The sequence below is a fragment of the Manis javanica genome, chromosome 4, assembly GCF_040802235.1.
Source record: "Manis javanica isolate MJ-LG chromosome 4, MJ_LKY, whole genome shotgun sequence".
Taxonomy (NCBI): domain Eukaryota; kingdom Metazoa; phylum Chordata; class Mammalia; order Pholidota; family Manidae; genus Manis; species Manis javanica.
The window spans coordinates 107,950,237-107,967,765 of NC_133159.1; the positions used below are offsets into that span (position 1 = coordinate 107,950,237).

Genomic DNA, 17,529 nt, shown 5'->3' on the forward strand with positions numbered 1-17,529 from the left:
CTAAGTGCCTTTTCCGATCTGTTTTTCTCCACTCCCATTCTCACGCTCCGGAGTTTTCCTATCCCTGTCCTTAAGCAGGACATCTTGCTGCTGCTTTTGGGCTGCACCTGCAGGTCGAGAGAATGCCGGGGTGTGTAACAGTTTAGGTCTTCCGGTCAACCGGAACCGCCCACACCGCTGCTTGTGCTGTGTGGAGTGTACCTCTTCCGAGTTCCTGGAAGTGGTCCCAGATTAGAGTGGCAGCTCTAGTAACCAATAGACATGGGTATTGTCGGGCCAGAAACCAATTGAGGAATCTGGTGAAGCAGACGCAACGATAATTTGAGGATGTAGGCATGAGTCTGAAGGAACATGGGACTGTATCAGCGGTGGCGGCGGCTCCGGTTCCCAGGGTTACAAACCTGCAGGCTACGCACGGACCGTAAGGTACCCCAAAGTTACGAATGGCATCGGGCTCAACCCAGCATAACACTCCTGCCCCCGCCCTGAGTACCCGGACTCGACTACCCTAGCCCTTAATTGCATCATCTTTTTCCTGGGGTCAACAGCCTGGGGATCGTCGGGCTCCCCGCCTAGGGCCCTGTATTACCCAATCCTCTTAAAGAGTGGGGATTGGGACCAAGGCCACTTAAATGACCTCATCTCCCACCATCTCCAGTCCCAGGAAGGAATGCTGGGACCTATGTCACCTAACATCTTTCCTGCCAGGCTGTGCGTACGCCTCCACACTGGTTAGCAGAGCGGCTTAGCCTTTTTGAGGAGCTATGGGCTGCTCAAGTAAAGAGATTAGCAAGCATGGCACAGAAGGAACACCGGACTATTAAGATAACACTTGCCGGAGGCCAGAAAATGGATGCTGTAGCATGGAACACAACTCCTTACCAACTAGCCCAGCAGATCAGGTACGAGACCCATTTCATAGCTACCAGGATGATTATTCTACCATTGCACTTATTTGGACTTCAGCAGAGAAAGAAAATTATGCTTGTTTCTATTCCATCCCCATTAATATAGTCTTTTCCTGAGGGTCCACTTTTATCTGCATTAGTTTCACAGTCTTTGCCCTTCCTCTGTTATCTTTTGGGAAAAGAATGGTAGGTTGTATTGCTGTGGTAACACCTTTCCCCTTTGCAAGTTTGGAGTTGCTAAGAGATTAGTCCTCTTCCCCTGTGGATTGTAAATGGTCTTTTTCTTTATCTCCCATTGTCCACTGCTGAAGTTCACCTCTGGCAGGTACTGCAGTTGCTGCTCAAGTGAATGGAGAACCTTATGATCTGGAGCGGCCCTTGGAGACCGATTCTGACATCAGATTTCTGACATTCGATTCCACAGAGGGGAAAGCAGTAAGTTCCTTTTCAGGAATACAGTGTCTACTAAACTAAGAGGTATTGAAGTAGGGCATTTATAGTATTTATTTCTTTTGCCTCACTTTCTCCAGTTGTAATAGGGAGGAAGACCTACCACAGATGGCTTGTCTTGACTACTTGTGGCTAAGCTGGAAATTTAAGATGAAGGTTTTTACTTAGTTTAGATCTATTAAGCAGACATCATTTGTGCTAGTGAAAGGGAGAGATGGTAAGTTGAAAACAGGATAATGTTAATATGCCGACTCGGTCCCCCAACTTGAGACCTTCATTATAAGTCAACTGTAATGTATTTCATTCTAATCTGGCTTCCACAGCTGAGCACACAACCTGGCCTCCTCCCCATGTCACCTTGTCCTCTTCTTGTCAGTTTGGGTAATGCAGACGTCATCTGTTAGTATCCAGAAAAAATTAAGTTCTCATTTCACCTGTGTGTAAGTGGTGACCAAATCCTACAGGAGTAGTTGCATCACACTAATTCCTAGGATAGAAAAAAAAATAGGACTAAAAGAACAGAGCCCTTAGGAACCACTGTCTTCAGAAATTAGTTTACTCTGAAGCCCTAAAAGGGGACATGAGGAGCAGCAAAAGACAACTGGCTGGCTTCCTGCTTTTAGGCTGCAGGACCAGGAAGCACTGAGAAGTGGGGCTATAAGCTGCTGTCTTCAGTACACTACTCCTACTGGCCTGTTGCTTTCTTTTCTGTTCTTTTGGTCACCGTCAAGGTCAGGTTCCCCATTTTGTGAAAGTTATTCCTAAAAGAGTCATATTGGTTTCATACCAGCTTCTCTGAGGCAAGGATCAGCAAACGGGGGGTTAAAGAAGAATGTTATGAACTCATGAACTCCTTTCCTGTGAACCTAGGTATTCTGGCACTCTAGCAGCCATGTCTTGGGGGCAGCAGCTGAACAACTCCTAGGTGCTATACTCTGCCAAGGTCCGAGTACAGAATGTGGCTTCTATCATGATTTCTTCCTGGGAAAGGAACGGTGAGTAGCACAAGGAAGGAAGAGAATGATTCTGGGATGGTTTCATTTTTAGATATTTCACGATATTTTATTTTACTTTTAAATTTTTTGAAGTACAATTGACAAAATTGTAATGATACTTAAAGTGTATGATGTGAAAATTTGATACATGTTTTCATTGTGAAAGGATTCCCACAATTGAGTTAATTAACACTTTCATCGTCTCATTTTTTTCTTTTTTGAGAGTGCATAAGATTTACTCTCTGATCAGATTTCAATTTTACAATACAGGATTATCAATTATAGTCACCATGTTGTACATTAGCTCCTCAGATCTAATTCATCTTGTAATTTAGAATATGTACCATTTTACTAGGTGATTTCAGGGCCCCTTTCTGGGGCCTTGGGCATGTTTCATTTGAAAGAGAAGCTGGAGTTGAGGGTCTCTCCAGGCCTCATCTAGGACATTGGTACCACCTCCAACACTAGTCCATGTCTTTCCTTTTCTGTCTAATTCTGCTTGAAACTTACCTTCTCTACCTTTATGAATCCTCCAACTTTTACTTCACCCCTCATTACTCTTGCTCTAATTTTGTCCATCCAGACTGCCTGCACTCAACTTCTAATTTCATGCATAGAGCTTTTTTGTTCCAATTATAAAATTTGTGTCTGATTTCTGATTTATATTTTCTCTCAGTTTGTCTGTTTTTGCCAATAATTCTAGATGTTTCTGGAGGGCAGGATTTCACCCCCTAGCCAATAGGTTTGTCACGCAGGTGATGCTTCCTAGAGGATACAAGCCAACCAACTCTCATATTTCCAGAACAGTCCGGGGCTTAGAGCTGCCAGTTTTGGAGAGGATTTGCCAGGAATTTGCAGCTGCTGCTCAACCTTTCCGGAGGCTAGAGGCTTCCCAGGATGAGCTTCGCCAGCTTTTCAAGGTGGGGAGGAGATGCCAAGTTTAAGAGGAAAAGTTGAGAGGCATGAGGGAAAGGATGATTCTTTCCCAGGACATCTTTAAGGAAATAAAAACTTATCTTCACTCTTCCCTTCTTTCAGGATAACCCCTTTAAGCTTCGCCTGATCGAGAAGAAAGTGACAGGTCCAACAGCAACAGTGTATGGGTAAGAGTTGTCAAAGCTGAAAGAAACAGAGAGAGGTGGAGATGTGGCAAAGGAGGCCATAAATGAGATAAGGGAAAGAAGAGAAGGTAATCTGTTGCTCCAGAGAAAAATTGTTTTTTATCTTCCAGTGCTCTCTGTAGAACAGTTCTTGATACCTTTCAGTTAGCTAAAGGCCATGAGAGAAAGAAAACTAGAAGCTCAAGAATTTGGAAGCCACTAACTGGCCCTTCCCTTCTTCCAGGTGCGGCACATTGGTTGATCTTTGCCGGGGCCCCCACCTTCGGCATACTGGACAGATAGGAGGACTGAAACTGCTGACGGTCAGTAGTGAGGGCAGGGTTAGGCTGAGACTCCTGTTTCACTAGAGTAAGCAGGGAAGTGGAAAGAGAATCCTCTCTCTCAGCCCTTTCTCCATTCTAACAGCTAAAGGGGGAATCCAGAAGGAGAAAGATACTTAGTCCCTGCCACCTAGAAACTCCCAAACTGAAGGCAGATACAGGGCACCCTGCCAAGGCCAAAACAAATTCAAATCCCATAGTCAGACATCTGTGCTCAGGGAGACAGGGAGTTGGAGAAGGAGGGCATGAGCAGACCAGTCATGGTCACACAGTGGAGAGAGGACATCCGGAACATCACTTGACAGGCATCGGGGAAGTACTCCAAGTCAAAGGCATGCCTTTCATGAAAATACTAATTCTGGGCAAAGTGAGTTGTAGATGGAATGGGAGCGGGGAGAGAGGGGAGCAGCAGGAACATAGAAAAGAGCCCTGAACTGAACACCTAGCCATCTGCACCTAGTCCTCACTGTGCCACTGATGGAGCATGTGGCCTTGGGTAAATCTCCTCACCCATTTTCCTCATCTGCAAAATGAAGCTGTTAATTCCTGTATCATTAAGACAAAGCCAAGTAATGCAGGATAAAGTGAGGAAAGCTAAAAGTGGTATAAAATACAGGCTGTTGTTCATAGTATTGTTCAAGGAAAGAGGAAGCAAGAGCATATGAATTTCATGTGGTTAGGAATATGGGGGATTGAGTTTTCTAGCAGCTGTATTGGAGATTGATAAGGGGATGGATAGATTCACAATTGACCAAAGTTTAGGGTTCTCCCTCGAGTGCCCCTTGCCTGGAAGAGGAAGGAACTAAGACCAAGGGTGCTAGCCAGGCAGTGGCAGTGAGAATGAGGTGAGAGAGAGGTGGCAGGGCAAGGTTAGGCTTGAGCAGGACATACATAGGAATCAAGAGTCAAGCACCTCCAAGGTTGTAACCATGGCAAAGGGGTTGTGGTTCTCTTCATGGTGGTGATGGTGGAAAGGGTGGTGGAGAGGTGAGAGTGACACACCTGTGATGCTCACACCAAAAGTATCAGATGAGGACTGAAGGAGAGTTGGGTGTCTAGTCCTCCCCACCTTCACTTTGACCCCCCATGTCCTCCCATAGAACTCGTCATCCATGTGGAGGTTGTCAGGCACCCCAGAGACACTGCAGAGAGTGTCAGGGATTTCCTTTCCCACTGTGGAGGAGCTGAGGGCCTGGGAAGAGTGGAGGGAGGAAGCTGAGTTACGGGACCACCGACGCATTGGGAAGGTACAGCGATCTGGGCAGTGGGGGGATGAAGGAACCTGACTGTGAGGCCGGGAGCAGAGTCCAGCAGCTTGAGCATTATTTCTTCTGGGTTTCAAAGCCCCTGCCTTCCCCTTGAAGTAACCATTGCCATTCCTGGCCCCAGGAACAGGAGCTCTTCTTCTTCCACAAATTGAGCCCTGGGAGCTGCTTCTTCCTGCCTCGAGGGACAAGGGTCTATAATGCACTGGTGGCTTTTATCAGGGTAAGGGGGACTCAAGACCAGGGGAAAGGAGACTGGGGAGGGACTGACGGCCTAGAAGAAACCAAGTGATAAAAAAAGAGTGTTAGAAGCATAAACATGAATACTGTAAAGGGCTGTTGACTTTTATCAAGGTACTAGAAAGGTGTGGCCTACAGTGGATGCGCAGAGAGAGGGAGCATGGTATTCAATAGGCTATGGCTGTGATGAACATGACCTGAGGGCCCAGAAGAGTCACACAGCTGCTACTCTGCCCCCTCTCTGCCCAGTCACTCCGGCCTACCATGTCTGTACCCTCCTTTCCAGGCCGAGTATACCCGCCGTGGTTTCTTAGAAGTGAAAACCCCCACACTGTTTTCTACGAAACTGTGGGAGCAGTCAGGACACTGGGAGCATTATTGGGAAGACATGTTTGCCCTGCAGTCCCCAGGCTCTGGCAGGCCTGTCAGCAACCCGGGTGACCACTCTACCAGCCCTCCCACAGACACGCTCGCCCTGAAGCCCATGAACTGCCCTGCACACTGGTGAGCTGGGACCCCAAAAGCCTGGGTCCTCCCAGGGCTGGCACTAGGCAACCAGATGGCTAAATATTAAGTGCCAGAAAACACCTTGGAAGAGTGTTGGGACACCTGATTTGAGTCTAATCCACCCTCTAACCTGGTGAATTTAGGGAAATGATTATACTTTCCTAAGCTTCATTTTCCTTATGGGTAACATCAAGGGTTTAGAGTTGCTCTCGGAGGTTCCTCTTTCAACTCAGTGCCCCTCACAGAACAGGGGAATAGTAAATGATGTCTGTTATCTTTGTTGTTGAGAAATTCACTTTTGAAATAGTCAGGGCTCAGATTGCATGGGTTGGCAGGACTGTGTGAGAGAGTCTACTGAGGCTGGATGAGGTGTTACCTGATGGTGCAGAGAAGGGAAACAGGCAGGTTGGGCAGAGGAGCAATCTTAGAGGGGCTACTTTTCCCCGTGGCCCTGACCCTCCCCCTCTCTAACTTCAGCCTGATGTTTGCCCACCGGCCCAGATCCTGGCGAGAGCTGCCCCTGCGACTGGCAGACTTTGGGGCCCTGCACAGGGCAGAGGCCTCTGGTAGTCTGGGAGGACTGACCCGGCTGCGGTGCTTCCAGCAGGATGACGCTCACATCTTCTGTGCACTGGATCAGGTGGCCCTTCCCCAGCTCCACCAAAGGATTTTCTAAACCACCTTTCATTCTCCTTATGAACCACCAACATCCTGACCCTCCCAAAGCTCTAGCTAGCACACAGCTGACCCCTCTTTACTTCCTGTCCCAGCTGGAAGCAGAGATCCGAGGATGTCTTGATTTCCTCCGCTCTGTCTACATTGTCCTTGGCTTCTCCTTCCACCTGGCACTGTCCACCCGGCCATCCGGTTTCCTGGGAGAGCCTTGCCACTGGGACCAGGCTGAGCAGGTGAGTAGGTGGTAGTGAAGCAGAGGCAGGTAAGCCACTCTCTGGTGCAAGGGCATGAGGGTTCTCAGTAGAGGCATATGCTAATAGGGTTATTTGTTGGGGGCTGGATGGTCATGTTGCTCTTGAAGTCTGAGATGATATCGTCCTCTTGTGCCTCATCCTTTAAAGGCCCTTCAACAGGCTCTGGAAGAATTTGGAGAACCCTGGGACCTCAACCCTGGAGATGGTGCCTTCTATGGGCCTAAGGTAAGCTGGAGACCCTGGTTAGAGTTTCATTTATTCCTTTTTTGTGAGGTTTTATTAAACATTCAATAGATAAGGAGGAATATTTGTAAACCAGTATAGGATGTAAAGAAGAGCAATCCAGCTCCTGCCCATGGAATTCCTGGTCTCATGAGGGCTGTGGGAAGCAGACAGGGCGCCGTGGCGTCACAGCACCAGGGCCATATGGGCACTGAGGAGCTTGTTCCTCAGGAGGCCATAAAGGGCTTCATGCAGGAATCCCTCTGAACCAAAAGGTAATTATTAGCCAAGTAAAGAGGTGTTTCAGGAGGAAACTGTGGATAAAGGCTGGGGGGAAGGGTGAAACTAACACAGCAAGTTGGAATAAGTGAAAAAAAGAGGAGAAAAAGACTGAAAAGTGCTGGATTTAGTAAAAAGTCTGTTAGGTTTTGAAGAACCATTTTTGATAAAGTGGGGACCAGGGGTGGAGTCAGAGGTAAATGAATGAACCTAACTCTTTTAAGAATTTTGGCTTTTAAAAAGGCAAAGAGAGTAGCCGAAGGGGCCTAAATAGTGAAAAGAGATTTTGTTGTAGGGGGAGACTTGAGAACATATTTAAAGGTTATGATAAGGAGAGCTGTTATGTTATGTTTCGATCAGGGAGGAGTGAAGTTGTAGCCGGGGTTTCTGTAGAGGGAGGTTCCTGGGGAGACTTGAAGGGCAGGACTGAGGGCCCGCAACAGAAAGGACCCCCACTGCCATTGTTCCATCCTGGGGACAGGAGGAAAGCCTGGGGGTAGAAGAAAGGAAGTTTACAGGTGTGGCGAGAGGAAGCTGAGGTATTTTCCCATCTGATAGTGCCAATTACCTGATTTCACCATGAGATGAGAAGTAGGCTAGTTTGCTGAGACAGGAGCAGGGGAGAGGAGAATGGTCAGTGAGGAGGTTGAAGGCACGAAGAGAAAGAGGAAGCAGCTTGGAAACCCCAGAGGAGAAAGGACACAGGCTGATTAGGGCCACTGAACGATCACTGGCTGCAGCAAGGGTCTGGGTGAGGTTTGAAACAGTGACTTCTTACATGGCGGTGTCGCCCCTCTGCGTCTGTGTGGTGTTGGTCATGGTGGGCAGCACTGAGTGGTTCTGTTAAAGGGCCCATCAGGGGTAGTCCTGCCATGTGGATGTGACAGAAGAACAGGGATACATGGGAACCAAGGAGAGTGGTTATAGCTACATGGGGAAAAAAAGAAAGGTGGGTGGTACCTGTGAGTGGGAAGAAAGAAGAGGAGTAAAGAACCTAGATGTTGAAGAGCCATTACTAGGAGTAACTGTCAGAGCTGGAGGGCCAAGAGACAGTGAGCAGAGCAGGGTGTCTGATGGACTGTTTCAGAGGTGCAACCGTTCCAGGCGATGACGGGATGTGGATGGTGACACCCGTAGCATGGCTGTAGATGGAGGTCTTTGAGATGAAGAGCTCAAGGAATTGAGAGGCCAGGGTGTGTCATTGTTAATGTCCCTGAATGTAATAATACCATTATTCAGTGTAAAGAGTCACTGCCAGAGTTCCCAGTGAGTGAAGCAGAGTATAAGACAGCTGGGTAGCATGTCTCTCAAAACAGTAGGTGGTGGGGAGGGGGTGGGAGGTAGTTCTAGTTTTTCCTCATGCCCTCACATCTGTTTCCCCCAGATTGATGTGCACCTCCAAGATGCTCTGGGTCGGCCCCATCAATGTGGGACAATCCAGCTTGACTTCCAACTGCCCCTGAGATTTAACCTCCAGTACAAGAGGTAAAACTTTGTTCCATCCCTTTTTCCCCTGGCTGTCCATTGAGTAGATGAAGAACCATTTTCCCTCTACCTTCCCTCTCTGCCCCTAAAAGCCAAACCAAATCCTGCACACCCTCCCCTGCCAGAGTTGAGTATTTCTTGAAAAGTGGAAGGTGATCTTGATGCAGTTTGTAACACTCCTTCCATTCCATTCTTTTTCCTTCTCAGGCAGGCAGGGACCCCAGAGCGTCCAGTCCTTATTCACCGAGCAGTGCTAGGTTCTGTGGAAAGGATGCTGGGAGTGCTGGCAGAAAGCTGTGGGGGAAAATGGTGAGACCTCAGACCCCAGATTTGTTCTGGCCATCAAACTAGATACTACATGCTCGAGATTCTGGCCCCCTGCAGACAGCAGCTTGTGTTTCCTTCTCCAGTCTGCTCCCTGCAGCCACACTTGGGATCAGAGCCAAAAGAAGTAATTTGCCCTCTCCTCTTCTCTCTCAACCAGGCCGCTGTGGCTGTCCCCGTTCCAGGTAGTGGTCATCCCTGTGGGGACTGAGCAAGAGGAATATGCCAGGGAGGTGAGGAGGAGTTGGGGGTATAGACAGGGGCTGAAGCAGGTCTAATAGGGAGTCTGGGACTAGCAGTGCATAGGAAGAGGCCACACTGGGTAGTGGAAGGGGAACAGCACTTGGAGCCACAAGACTGGGCTTGAATGGCTGCTGGCCTACATGGTAGAAATTCCACATCAGAGTAAAGAGACTAACCACGCCCTGTGGAGATGTGTAAAAAATTAACAAATGTTAAACATTGATAGCTGAGCACTTGGCACCAAAGGGGGCTTGGGTAAGTATTGGTTTCGTTTTTCCTTTTTAGAGAGAAGTAAGGACATGGACAATACCAGAGTTGAGCACCTGGTTGGGTAGAGCAGTGGCTCAAGGCTGGCAGAGTCCAGGGAGTTGGTGGTGGTCTCAGCTCCAGGAGGAGGGAGACAAGCAGCTCTGAGGGCTGGGAAGGGCCCTCCATGCAGGGATGGGTGAGGAGGGCTGGACGTGAGAGCTGGAGAGCCCTGAGGCCAAGGAAGGGAGACCATTGGGGGGTTGGGGGAAATTGGGATCAGACTGCTCTAGCTCTTCAGCCTTCCGGTAAAATAAATTCCTATCACCAAACCTCTGCTCCAGGCACAGCAGAGCCTGCAAGCTGCAGGACTGGCTTGCGACCTGGACACTGACTGTGGACTGACTCTCAGCCGGAGAGTCCGCCGAGCTCAGCTCACCCACTACAATTTTCAGTTTGGTAAGTGATCAGATCAGCACAGGCCCTCAGAACCCTGCACCCTTCCACCTGCCCTCTACACTGTTGTTTCATATCTAATAAGTTTGATCATCTGCATTTTGGGGTTAGTTGGGGCTCATTACCTGAGCTAGGCAGGAACCAGGATTCAGGACACCTGAGCCATTTGGGCCCTACATTTCTTCATGTCCTGACAACTACGACTGACCCTAAGTACAGTTTTTTCTGACCCTCCTCACCTTAGTTCTTTATGTCTGTTAGATTAATTAACCAAGGGGGCATCAGAGAGAAAGGGACAGGAAGGGTTCATAAGGCATTAATTAGCTTTGTTTATTCTAGTCTTCCATGGAGTTGGCCCTAAGGGGTGAGGAGAAAGTCCTTAAGGAGAGAAGTCAAGCCCTACTCTTTTTTTTCATCTTCCAAGGTTCAGAGCTCTTTATTAAAGGAGAAGAGCAGAAACTCCTCAATCAGATTTCTTGGTTCTCCAGTTTTATATACTCACTGACCCTGCCAGCACTTAGGCAAGCTGCCCATGGTCCTGTGGACTTGCATGTGTCTTCTACTCCTTTCTCTATTGTGTGTATACACAGAGACACACACACACACACACAAATTTTCTCTGTGGCTGCTGCTTGACCTGTTTGTCTTTCTCTGGCTGACCCTACTATCTGTGACCCCTGGGCTCCTGACTGCAAGTGATAAGGTTTGCAGGGGAATGTCTGGAACATTCCCTTATCTCCTCAGGATGAGCAGGGAACTAGAGAGTAAGAAGAGAGCTAAATATATCCTTTCCGTGAACCATATCTGAACTTTGCTCTCACCCTTCCTAAAGATTTAGGTCTCTTAAGCTTCTGCTTATTAAAGAAGATGTCCCATGTGGATGAATTTTCCCTGAGAGCCTCACCTCCCCTCTTCCTGCAGTGGTTGGCCAGAAAGAGCAGAGTGAGAGAACAGTGAACGTTCGGACTCGGGATAACCGCCGGCTGGGGGAACGGGACTTGACTGAGGCTATACAACGGTTGCTGGAGCTACAGAGCACCAGAGTCCCCAATGCTGAGGAGATGTTCTGAGCTTATGTATACAGACGTGACAGAGACCTGCAGGAGCCACCAGCCTCCCTTCACACTGGAGAGCCCAACCTGCCTGACAAGATCTGGAGGGCCTCAGGCTCTTGGGAGCTCATGTGGAAGCATGAATCTGCTCTCCTCGGAAGAGATTTGGTCTGGGGGAGCCATTTTGGATGTGAGGAGAGTGAAACTAAAAATAATAAACTTGAAACTCATCAAGATGTGTCTTCATCTCTGACTCTTGAGTGAGGTTAAAAGGGAGCTTGACTCTTTGCCTCTTTCTCTTGTCCCAGGGCACTGGGGAAATGGAGAGGGGGCAGCAGCCCAGGTCCCTCCCTGGTAGGGAAGCTTCCTGGGATGGCTGTCTTGTTCCCACTCTGAACCCCATAGTGCCCTGTTTCCCCCACTCCAATTCAGTAGGTTGTCAGATGATCCCTTCTTCACAACAGGCAATGCTGAAGTGGAGAAATTGAGGCACAAAATCAGATCTCAAATCTTTCTTGCTCCCTGATCCTCGGAATCATTTTCTCCGGGGGTTCGCAAGAATGCTCTCCTCTCCTCACCCCATTCTTCTCAATCCTCTCAGGAGGCTTCAGGATGAATCTGGAAGGAGTGGCTGCCAGAGGAGGAGCAGCTGGAACTGAGTCATGGCAGGAAGCTGAGGAGGGCGGGAGCTATCCCCAGATAGCCATATAAAAAGAAGGAACTGGCCCTGCCGTTCACAGCAGCAGTAACAGCCAGAGAAGTAGGCTCCCAGCAGCCCGGCCCTTCAGATCCAGACCTGCCAGAGAGGACTCACCTGGGTGGCCGCCGACCAGTCCTTGCCCCAGGATGGGGACTGTGTCCGCAGCGGTCTTGCTCTGGGCCTGCTTGGCTGTTGTTGCCATAGCCTCTGAAGGAGGTGAGTTGGGGCTGGAGTCAGTACTCCGAAGGGGTCCTGGCCAGCGTGGGCCTGGGCCCACGTCTAGCCTTCCTGGATGGCTCACCACCGGCAGGATGACTGTCCATTTGGCCTCCCCATTTCAGAGCAGGCCCTAAGGTAGTCTTGGGCCCTGGAGCCTTTAACCAGGGATGGGATTGGGCACAGTAGGAGAGGGATTCCTGGAGAGGCTGCCAAAAAACAGGAAATGGGAGTGAAATGGACAAGCCCTGAGGGGATAGGCAGAGTCACAGAGTAAGGGGCCTCTGCCTGAGAGAGAAAGCCTATCAAGCAGAGGAGAGGAAAAAGGGGCCCTAAGGCCTCCCAAAATGGGAGAGCCTTGACTAACTCCCTTTCAGTTAGGAGAGGAGTTGAGAGGATGTCCATCTGCAGGGGACCGGACAGCCACCCTCTAGTAGACACATATCATCTGTTTGGATGCTGCACAGAACATTACTGGGGGAAATGAGAGAGCACCATAGAGCTGTCTGTATTTCCGTAAAGCCCCATCTTGTCTCTCCCAGGCCTTACTCTTTTGTGGCTGCAGATCAGCTGCAAGTGATTCCTTTCCCTGTGGCTATGGGATAATTGCCCCAGGAATCCTGAATCATTCCAGTTCCCTGGATCGTAAATCGAGACATAAACATAAAAAGGAGGATTTGGGACCAGCTGGAGGAGAGGCATTTAAACTTGTGGCTAGGCTCTTTATCAGAAGGCCCATGGATGTTTCAAGGGCCTGGGATAGGAGGGAGGGTAGAAGAGGTGGGCAGGTGAGGCCCCACCCAGTTCAAGGTTTGAAAACTAGAGAAGCATCACAGCAAAAGGCTGTGGGGAGGACAGCCCAGAAGCTCTGAGAGACACTAACGGTATGAGAGCCTTCCTCCCCAGTCCCATGTGTCACATTTCCCTCAGCCTGGATCGGAGACACCCAAGGCTTAGCCCCCACAAGGCTACCAGCATATTATAAGGTTTCACAGAACCCAGTGGGTCTCATCTAGGCGTGTTTGAGGGGTGGATTTGGGGACATGCAGCAGGAGCAATACAGAGGGGCTTCTGGTGTCTCAGTCTTCTTTCCTACACCCTTGACCTCTACTGCCGCCCCAGCCCACGCTCAGGGCCAAGAAGGAGCTCCTCAAAACCACCCCTGACTGACCCTTCCTCTTCCAGGCTTCAGGGGTCTAGAACAGAGGGAGTTGGGGCCACAGCACCTCACATACCACCTTCAAGAAGGTAAGAGTTTGAGGGAGTGGTATAGGACTAGGCTTTCAGAAGGAACCGCAGGCTCTGACCATCTCCCCTCTTGCCTCCAGTTGGCTCTGCAGCACCACCTTCCCCACCGCAGGCCCGAGCCCTCCCCATGGATTACCCTGACACCTCTCAGCATGGACCTCACATTGAGGGACAGAGTGAAGGTAAGTCCACCACACGCCCTTCCCAGTTACCCCTCCAGACTTCTAGACTGGCGGACCTCCCATCTTCTGATGGGGAGGAAGAAGGCCCTTGCCTTCTCTCGGTGCCAGGCTGGGGGAAGGGGCTGGGCTCCTCACCCACTCCCTGCTCTGTAGTGCAGCCACCTCCCTCCCAGGAAGCCGCCCCTGCCAGTGAGGAGGAGCTGCCTCCTCCTCAGCTCCCCGCGGAAGAGGAAGGTGAGTGCTTGCCTTGGCCTCGCCTTCAGCCCGCCGTGGTCTTGCTGCCACCAGTCTGATCCTTGCTCCTTCATGCTCCTTGTCCTGCAGTGCAGCCTCCTCTCCCTAGGGAGGCCATCCCTTTCCAGGAAGAGATGCCCCCTCACCAGCCCCCTGTTGAACAGAAGGAAGGTAAGTGACTCTTCTCCTTACCCTTCCCGCACCTGAAGAGCATGGGCTTTGGGGGCTCTGCCATTTATTAGCTGCGTAACCTTGGGTAAGTTACCTCTCCAAATCTTAGTTTCCTCGTCTGTAAAAGTGGGGAAATAATACCTATTTTATAGTTATGAGATTAAATGGCATAAAAGTAGCATATATTTTCACTTGCTTCTCTACCGAGTTACTCTTCATGAATGGGAACTGGCCAGGTTCCCCTCTTCTAGAGATGCCTGTCCCAACATGATTTGTGCTTACACATCTGCTTCTACCCCAGTAGACCCATCTTTCCCACATCAGGAGGAGATGACCTTCCGACCTAAGCAGAGACAGGGTGAGTGATAGCTTTGGTCTGTCCATTCTCCTGTGTTGGAGCTCAGGACCCTGGGGAGGGGAGCAGGAAGCTGAGGCCTTGAGAAGCAGGCCCACACTGGGATGGGGATGCTGTCAGTGTGACACCTTCCATGCCTCAGTTCTCTTCCTTTCAGTCAGTTACTCTGAAGGTAAGAGCCACAGATTCATTTATTTCTCTTTTTCCCTGTATCCCCCTAACCCTTTCTCCTCAACCCAAGTTCTTTAAATCTTCCTATCTTATCTGGCCTTTCTCTGTTGCTCCACATGTTCCCTTTTCCCACTCTGTTTTCCCCATTCTAGAAAAGCCAGCTCTCTTTGTGGACCGTGGCCCCCCAGAGGCTGAGTCTTGGAATCCAGCCCAGCATTGCCAACAGGGCCACTCCCAAGGGGGCTGGGGCTACCGGCTGGATGGCTTCCCCCCAGGGCGGCCTTCTCCTGACAATCTGGACCAGATCTGCCTTCCTAATCGTCAGCATGTGGTGTATGGCCCTTGGAACTTGCCGCAGTCTGGATTCTCCCACCTTACTCGCCAGGGTGAGACCCTCAATTTGCTGGAGACTGGATATTCCCGCTGCTGCCGTTGTCAAAACTACATAAACCGCTTGGACTGTGCAAAACTTGTGGTAAGGGTTGGGCTCTTGATCCTGGGGGTGTGCTTTAACCCCCAGAGGGTATGTACGTTTCAAGCACTAGAAACCTAGGCCTGCGTGTCAGCAACCTCAGGTCCCTTTTGTTGGCCCTACCTTGGGCCTCCCCAGTATGCCGGGAGAGTAGAGGACAGCCTCTGTTTCTCTCTTATTTGCCTGCCCAGAGTCCTTTTCTGGAGCCTGGGAGGAAGACAGGAATATGGACAGTGGGCTACTGGGCTGACCCACCCCTCTTGCTCTAGTGGAAGGATGCAATGACCCGGTTCTGTGAGGCCGAGTTCTCGATCAAGACTCGAGCCCACTGGTGCTGCAAACGGCAGGGGGAGGCTCGAATGTCCTGCTTCCAGGAGGCAGCTCCCTGGCCGCATTACCAGCTCCGGGCCTGCCTCAGCCACCAGCCTGGTATTTCCTCTGGCCCCGAGTTGCCTTTTCCCCCTGGGGTACCCACACTGGACAATGTCAAGAACATCTGCCACCTAAGACGCTTCCGCTCAGTGCCACGCAACCTCCCAGCTACTGACCCCATCCAAAGGCAGCTGCAGGCACTGACCCAGCTGGAGGGGGAGTTTCAGCACTGCTGCCAGCAGGGGAACAACCACACCTGTATATGGAAGGCTGTAAGTGGGCCCTTCAAGAGCCTGTCTGCCTGCCTGCCCATCTCCAGCCTCTGATCACACCAGTCCATTCATCCATGTACCTCCCCACTGTGAGCACTCTGTCTGTCTGCTTGTGAGTGTCCATCCACCCATCGTGTTCATCATCTGAGTCTGTTCATCTTGAGCCCTCCTCCTACACTCTGGCCTCATCTACCCATGATCCCACACATGCACCTGCCATCCATCCATCCAGCTTTGGCCTCACCTGACCCTCTCCAGCTGCCGTTCCAGTTCATCTGTGACCAGCTCCGAACCTTACCTGTGCTTCCAACCTTCCACCTTCCCACCCCGTACACCCACAACTGCCTCTTTACCCTTCCCCTTTGGCACCTAGGGCTGGGGGTCCTTCATCTTATAGAGTGAGGCAGTAAGGGAAACAGAGGGTCAGGGGAGAAGGGGCCAAGTGTCCAGGCTTCTGACTTCCTCTCTCTGGCCCACAGTGGGAGGATACCCTTGATGGATACTGTGATCAGGAGCAGGCTATAAAGACCCACCACCACTTGTGTTGCCACTACCCTCCTAGCCCTGCACGTGATGAGTGCTTTGCCCATCGGGCCCCCTACCCAAATTATGACAGGGACATCTTGACCGTTGACCTCAGCCGAGTCACCCCCAACCTCATGGGCTATCTCTGTGGAAATGGAAGAGTTCTCACCAAGCAGTGAGTCTTGCCCAGTTCTTCCCTAACTCTCTACCCTTCCCCAAAACCTACCTTCCAGGAGACCCTCTGAGGTGCTACCGGGATGAGCAAAATTATGGTCTCCAAGCATCATTTTGGTGCTTAGTGATGCCCAAAGACCCTGACCCCTGCCCCTTTTCCACCAACATAGTAAACAGATTCCTGGGCTGATCCGGAATATGACTGCCCACTGCTGTGACCTACCATTTCCAGAGCAGGCCTGCTGTGCTGAGGAGGAGGTGAGTGGGAGGCACAGGGGGTCATAGTCCCCAAAGGAATGTGGGGGAGGGAAGACGGAGGGCTAGAACTGCTGGCTACCACTTCTCTCTTTTTTTTTAACTTCAAACTAGTCCACAGAATGAGCACCAGGGGGAAGACATTTTTCTTTGTTCTAGAAGTCTTCATTCCTGACCTGACCTACTCCTCTAAGTCCTTTTATGTCTTCTCTGGGCCTCAAGCTTCAAGCAAATGTGCATATCTGTGGGTCACAGAGTCTAGCCATGCAAGGCAGCCTTGTACTCTCTCTGGGCAGGAGATCTAGGAAGGGACCCAGGGAGAGAGCAGTAGAGGGAAGCTGCTGAGGGAAGGGGCACTTCGGGCACCCAAGAATCCATGCCTGACCTCTGACAGTCCCCTTCCCTACCACCTCTGCTTTACTCTTCTCCTTCATTAGAAATCAGCCTTCATCAATGACCTGTGTGGTCCTCGACGTAACTTCTGGCAAGATTCTGCCCTCTGCTGTAACCTGAGTCCTGGAGATGAACAGACCAACTGCTTCAACACTAATTATCTGAGGAATGTGGCTCTAGTGGCTGGAGACACTGGGGGTGCTAAGGGCCAGGGGGAGCAGAGCCCAACTCAGGGAACAAATATCAGCCCCACGCCCAAATCCAAGGAAGAGTGAGTCACCCCAGAGCCTTGGAGGATCAGATTGGGGGAACTCCACCCCACCCCACCCTCCTTGAACACTCATAGTAAACACCTCTTGGATTTGGCATCTTTGTTGTCTGTAACATCTCATGTACAAATACACCCTCCTCCTAAGGCTGCTTGGATTTTCTTCAGTGACTGGCCACTAGGCCCACTGCCCTGTCCCCACCGAGCAAAACTGGTCCACAGCTGTGATGGGATATAACTAAATGGCTTAACTTTACTCTTGTCACCTCAAATGTATTCACGTATTTTAAAAGGAGTGTCACCTTGTTAGCCAGCTATCGGGATTCAGAGGCAAAAAGATATGGTTCATGTTTTTGCAAAGCCCCATTTTTAATTCCTTGGAGTTCGATCCTTTTGATCCTTGAAGTCCCTGCATTGATTCATTCAGAAACCATTTATTGAACATTTATGTCCATTGTGCTTGACCAGGGGCTACATGT

At 50.3% G+C, this 17,529-nt stretch overlaps 2 protein-coding genes across 10 annotated transcripts; both read left to right on the forward strand.

Moving 5' to 3' along the window:
* The first annotated feature begins 268 nt into the window (after positions 1-268).
* TARS2 (threonyl-tRNA synthetase 2, mitochondrial) lies at positions 269-11,276 on the forward strand. Of its 6 annotated transcripts, none has more exons than XR_012130351.1 (19): positions 269-426; positions 709-902; positions 1,220-1,343; positions 2,229-2,353; positions 3,156-3,273; positions 3,392-3,456; positions 3,698-3,776; positions 4,895-5,041; positions 5,184-5,282; positions 5,586-5,803; positions 6,284-6,446; positions 6,577-6,714; positions 6,883-6,960; positions 8,621-8,721; positions 8,929-9,030; positions 9,206-9,278; positions 9,574-9,602; positions 9,879-9,993; positions 10,912-11,276. XR_012130351.1 is itself a non-coding variant. In XM_017667634.3 (18 exons), the coding sequence occupies exons 1-18, from the start codon at positions 352-354 to the stop codon at positions 10,945-10,947; spliced, it is 2,139 nt and encodes a 712-aa protein (XP_017523123.1). In that variant the 5' UTR covers positions 269-351; the 3' UTR covers positions 10,948-11,276. The 6 variants fall into 6 exon arrangements, 4 of the variants coding, with proteins under 4 accessions (XP_017523123.1, XP_017523121.1, XP_073090681.1 ...); XR_012130352.1 differs by having other exon boundaries at positions 10,823-11,012; XM_017667634.3 differs by lacking the exon at positions 9,574-9,602 and having other exon boundaries at positions 10,823-11,276.
* Positions 11,277-11,499: 223 nt separating this feature from the next.
* On the forward strand, positions 11,500-17,198 carry ECM1 (extracellular matrix protein 1). Of its 4 annotated transcripts, none has more exons than XM_073234582.1 (11): positions 11,500-11,958; positions 13,144-13,206; positions 13,287-13,388; positions 13,542-13,622; positions 13,713-13,793; positions 14,095-14,151; positions 14,472-14,794; positions 15,061-15,435; positions 15,915-16,135; positions 16,305-16,392; positions 16,827-17,198. In XM_073234582.1, exons 1-11 carry the CDS (start codon positions 11,889-11,891, stop codon positions 17,055-17,057), a joined length of 1,692 nt encoding a protein of 563 aa, XP_073090683.1. In that variant the 5' UTR covers positions 11,500-11,888; the 3' UTR covers positions 17,058-17,198. The 4 variants fall into 4 exon arrangements, with proteins under 4 accessions (XP_073090683.1, XP_073090684.1, XP_073090682.1 ...); XM_073234583.1 differs by having other exon boundaries at positions 14,098-14,151; XM_073234581.1 differs by lacking the exon at positions 14,095-14,151 and adding an exon at positions 14,198-14,320.
* The last annotated feature ends 331 nt before the right edge of the window (positions 17,199-17,529 follow it).

Coding starts and splice junctions, on each gene's coding strand:
- TARS2 (XM_017667632.3), top strand. CDS start 352: ATGGGACTGTATCAGCGGTGGCGGCGGCTCCGGTTCCCAGGGTTACAA. Junction 427..708: donor GGCTACGCACGGACCGTAAG/GTACCCCAAAGT, acceptor CTTTCCTGCCAG/GCTGTGCGTACGCCTCCACA. Junction 9,994..10,911: donor CCACTACAATTTTCAGTTTG/GTAAGTGATCAG, acceptor CTCTTCCTGCAG/TGGTTGGCCAGAAAGAGCAG.
- ECM1 (XM_073234581.1), top strand. CDS start 11,889: ATGGGGACTGTGTCCGCAGCGGTCTTGCTCTGGGCCTGCTTGGCTGTT. Junction 14,795..15,060: donor TGGACTGTGCAAAACTTGTG/GTAAGGGTTGGG, acceptor CTCTTGCTCTAG/TGGAAGGATGCAATGACCCG. Junction 16,393..16,826: donor CCTGCTGTGCTGAGGAGGAG/GTGAGTGGGAGG, acceptor CTCCTTCATTAG/AAATCAGCCTTCATCAATGA.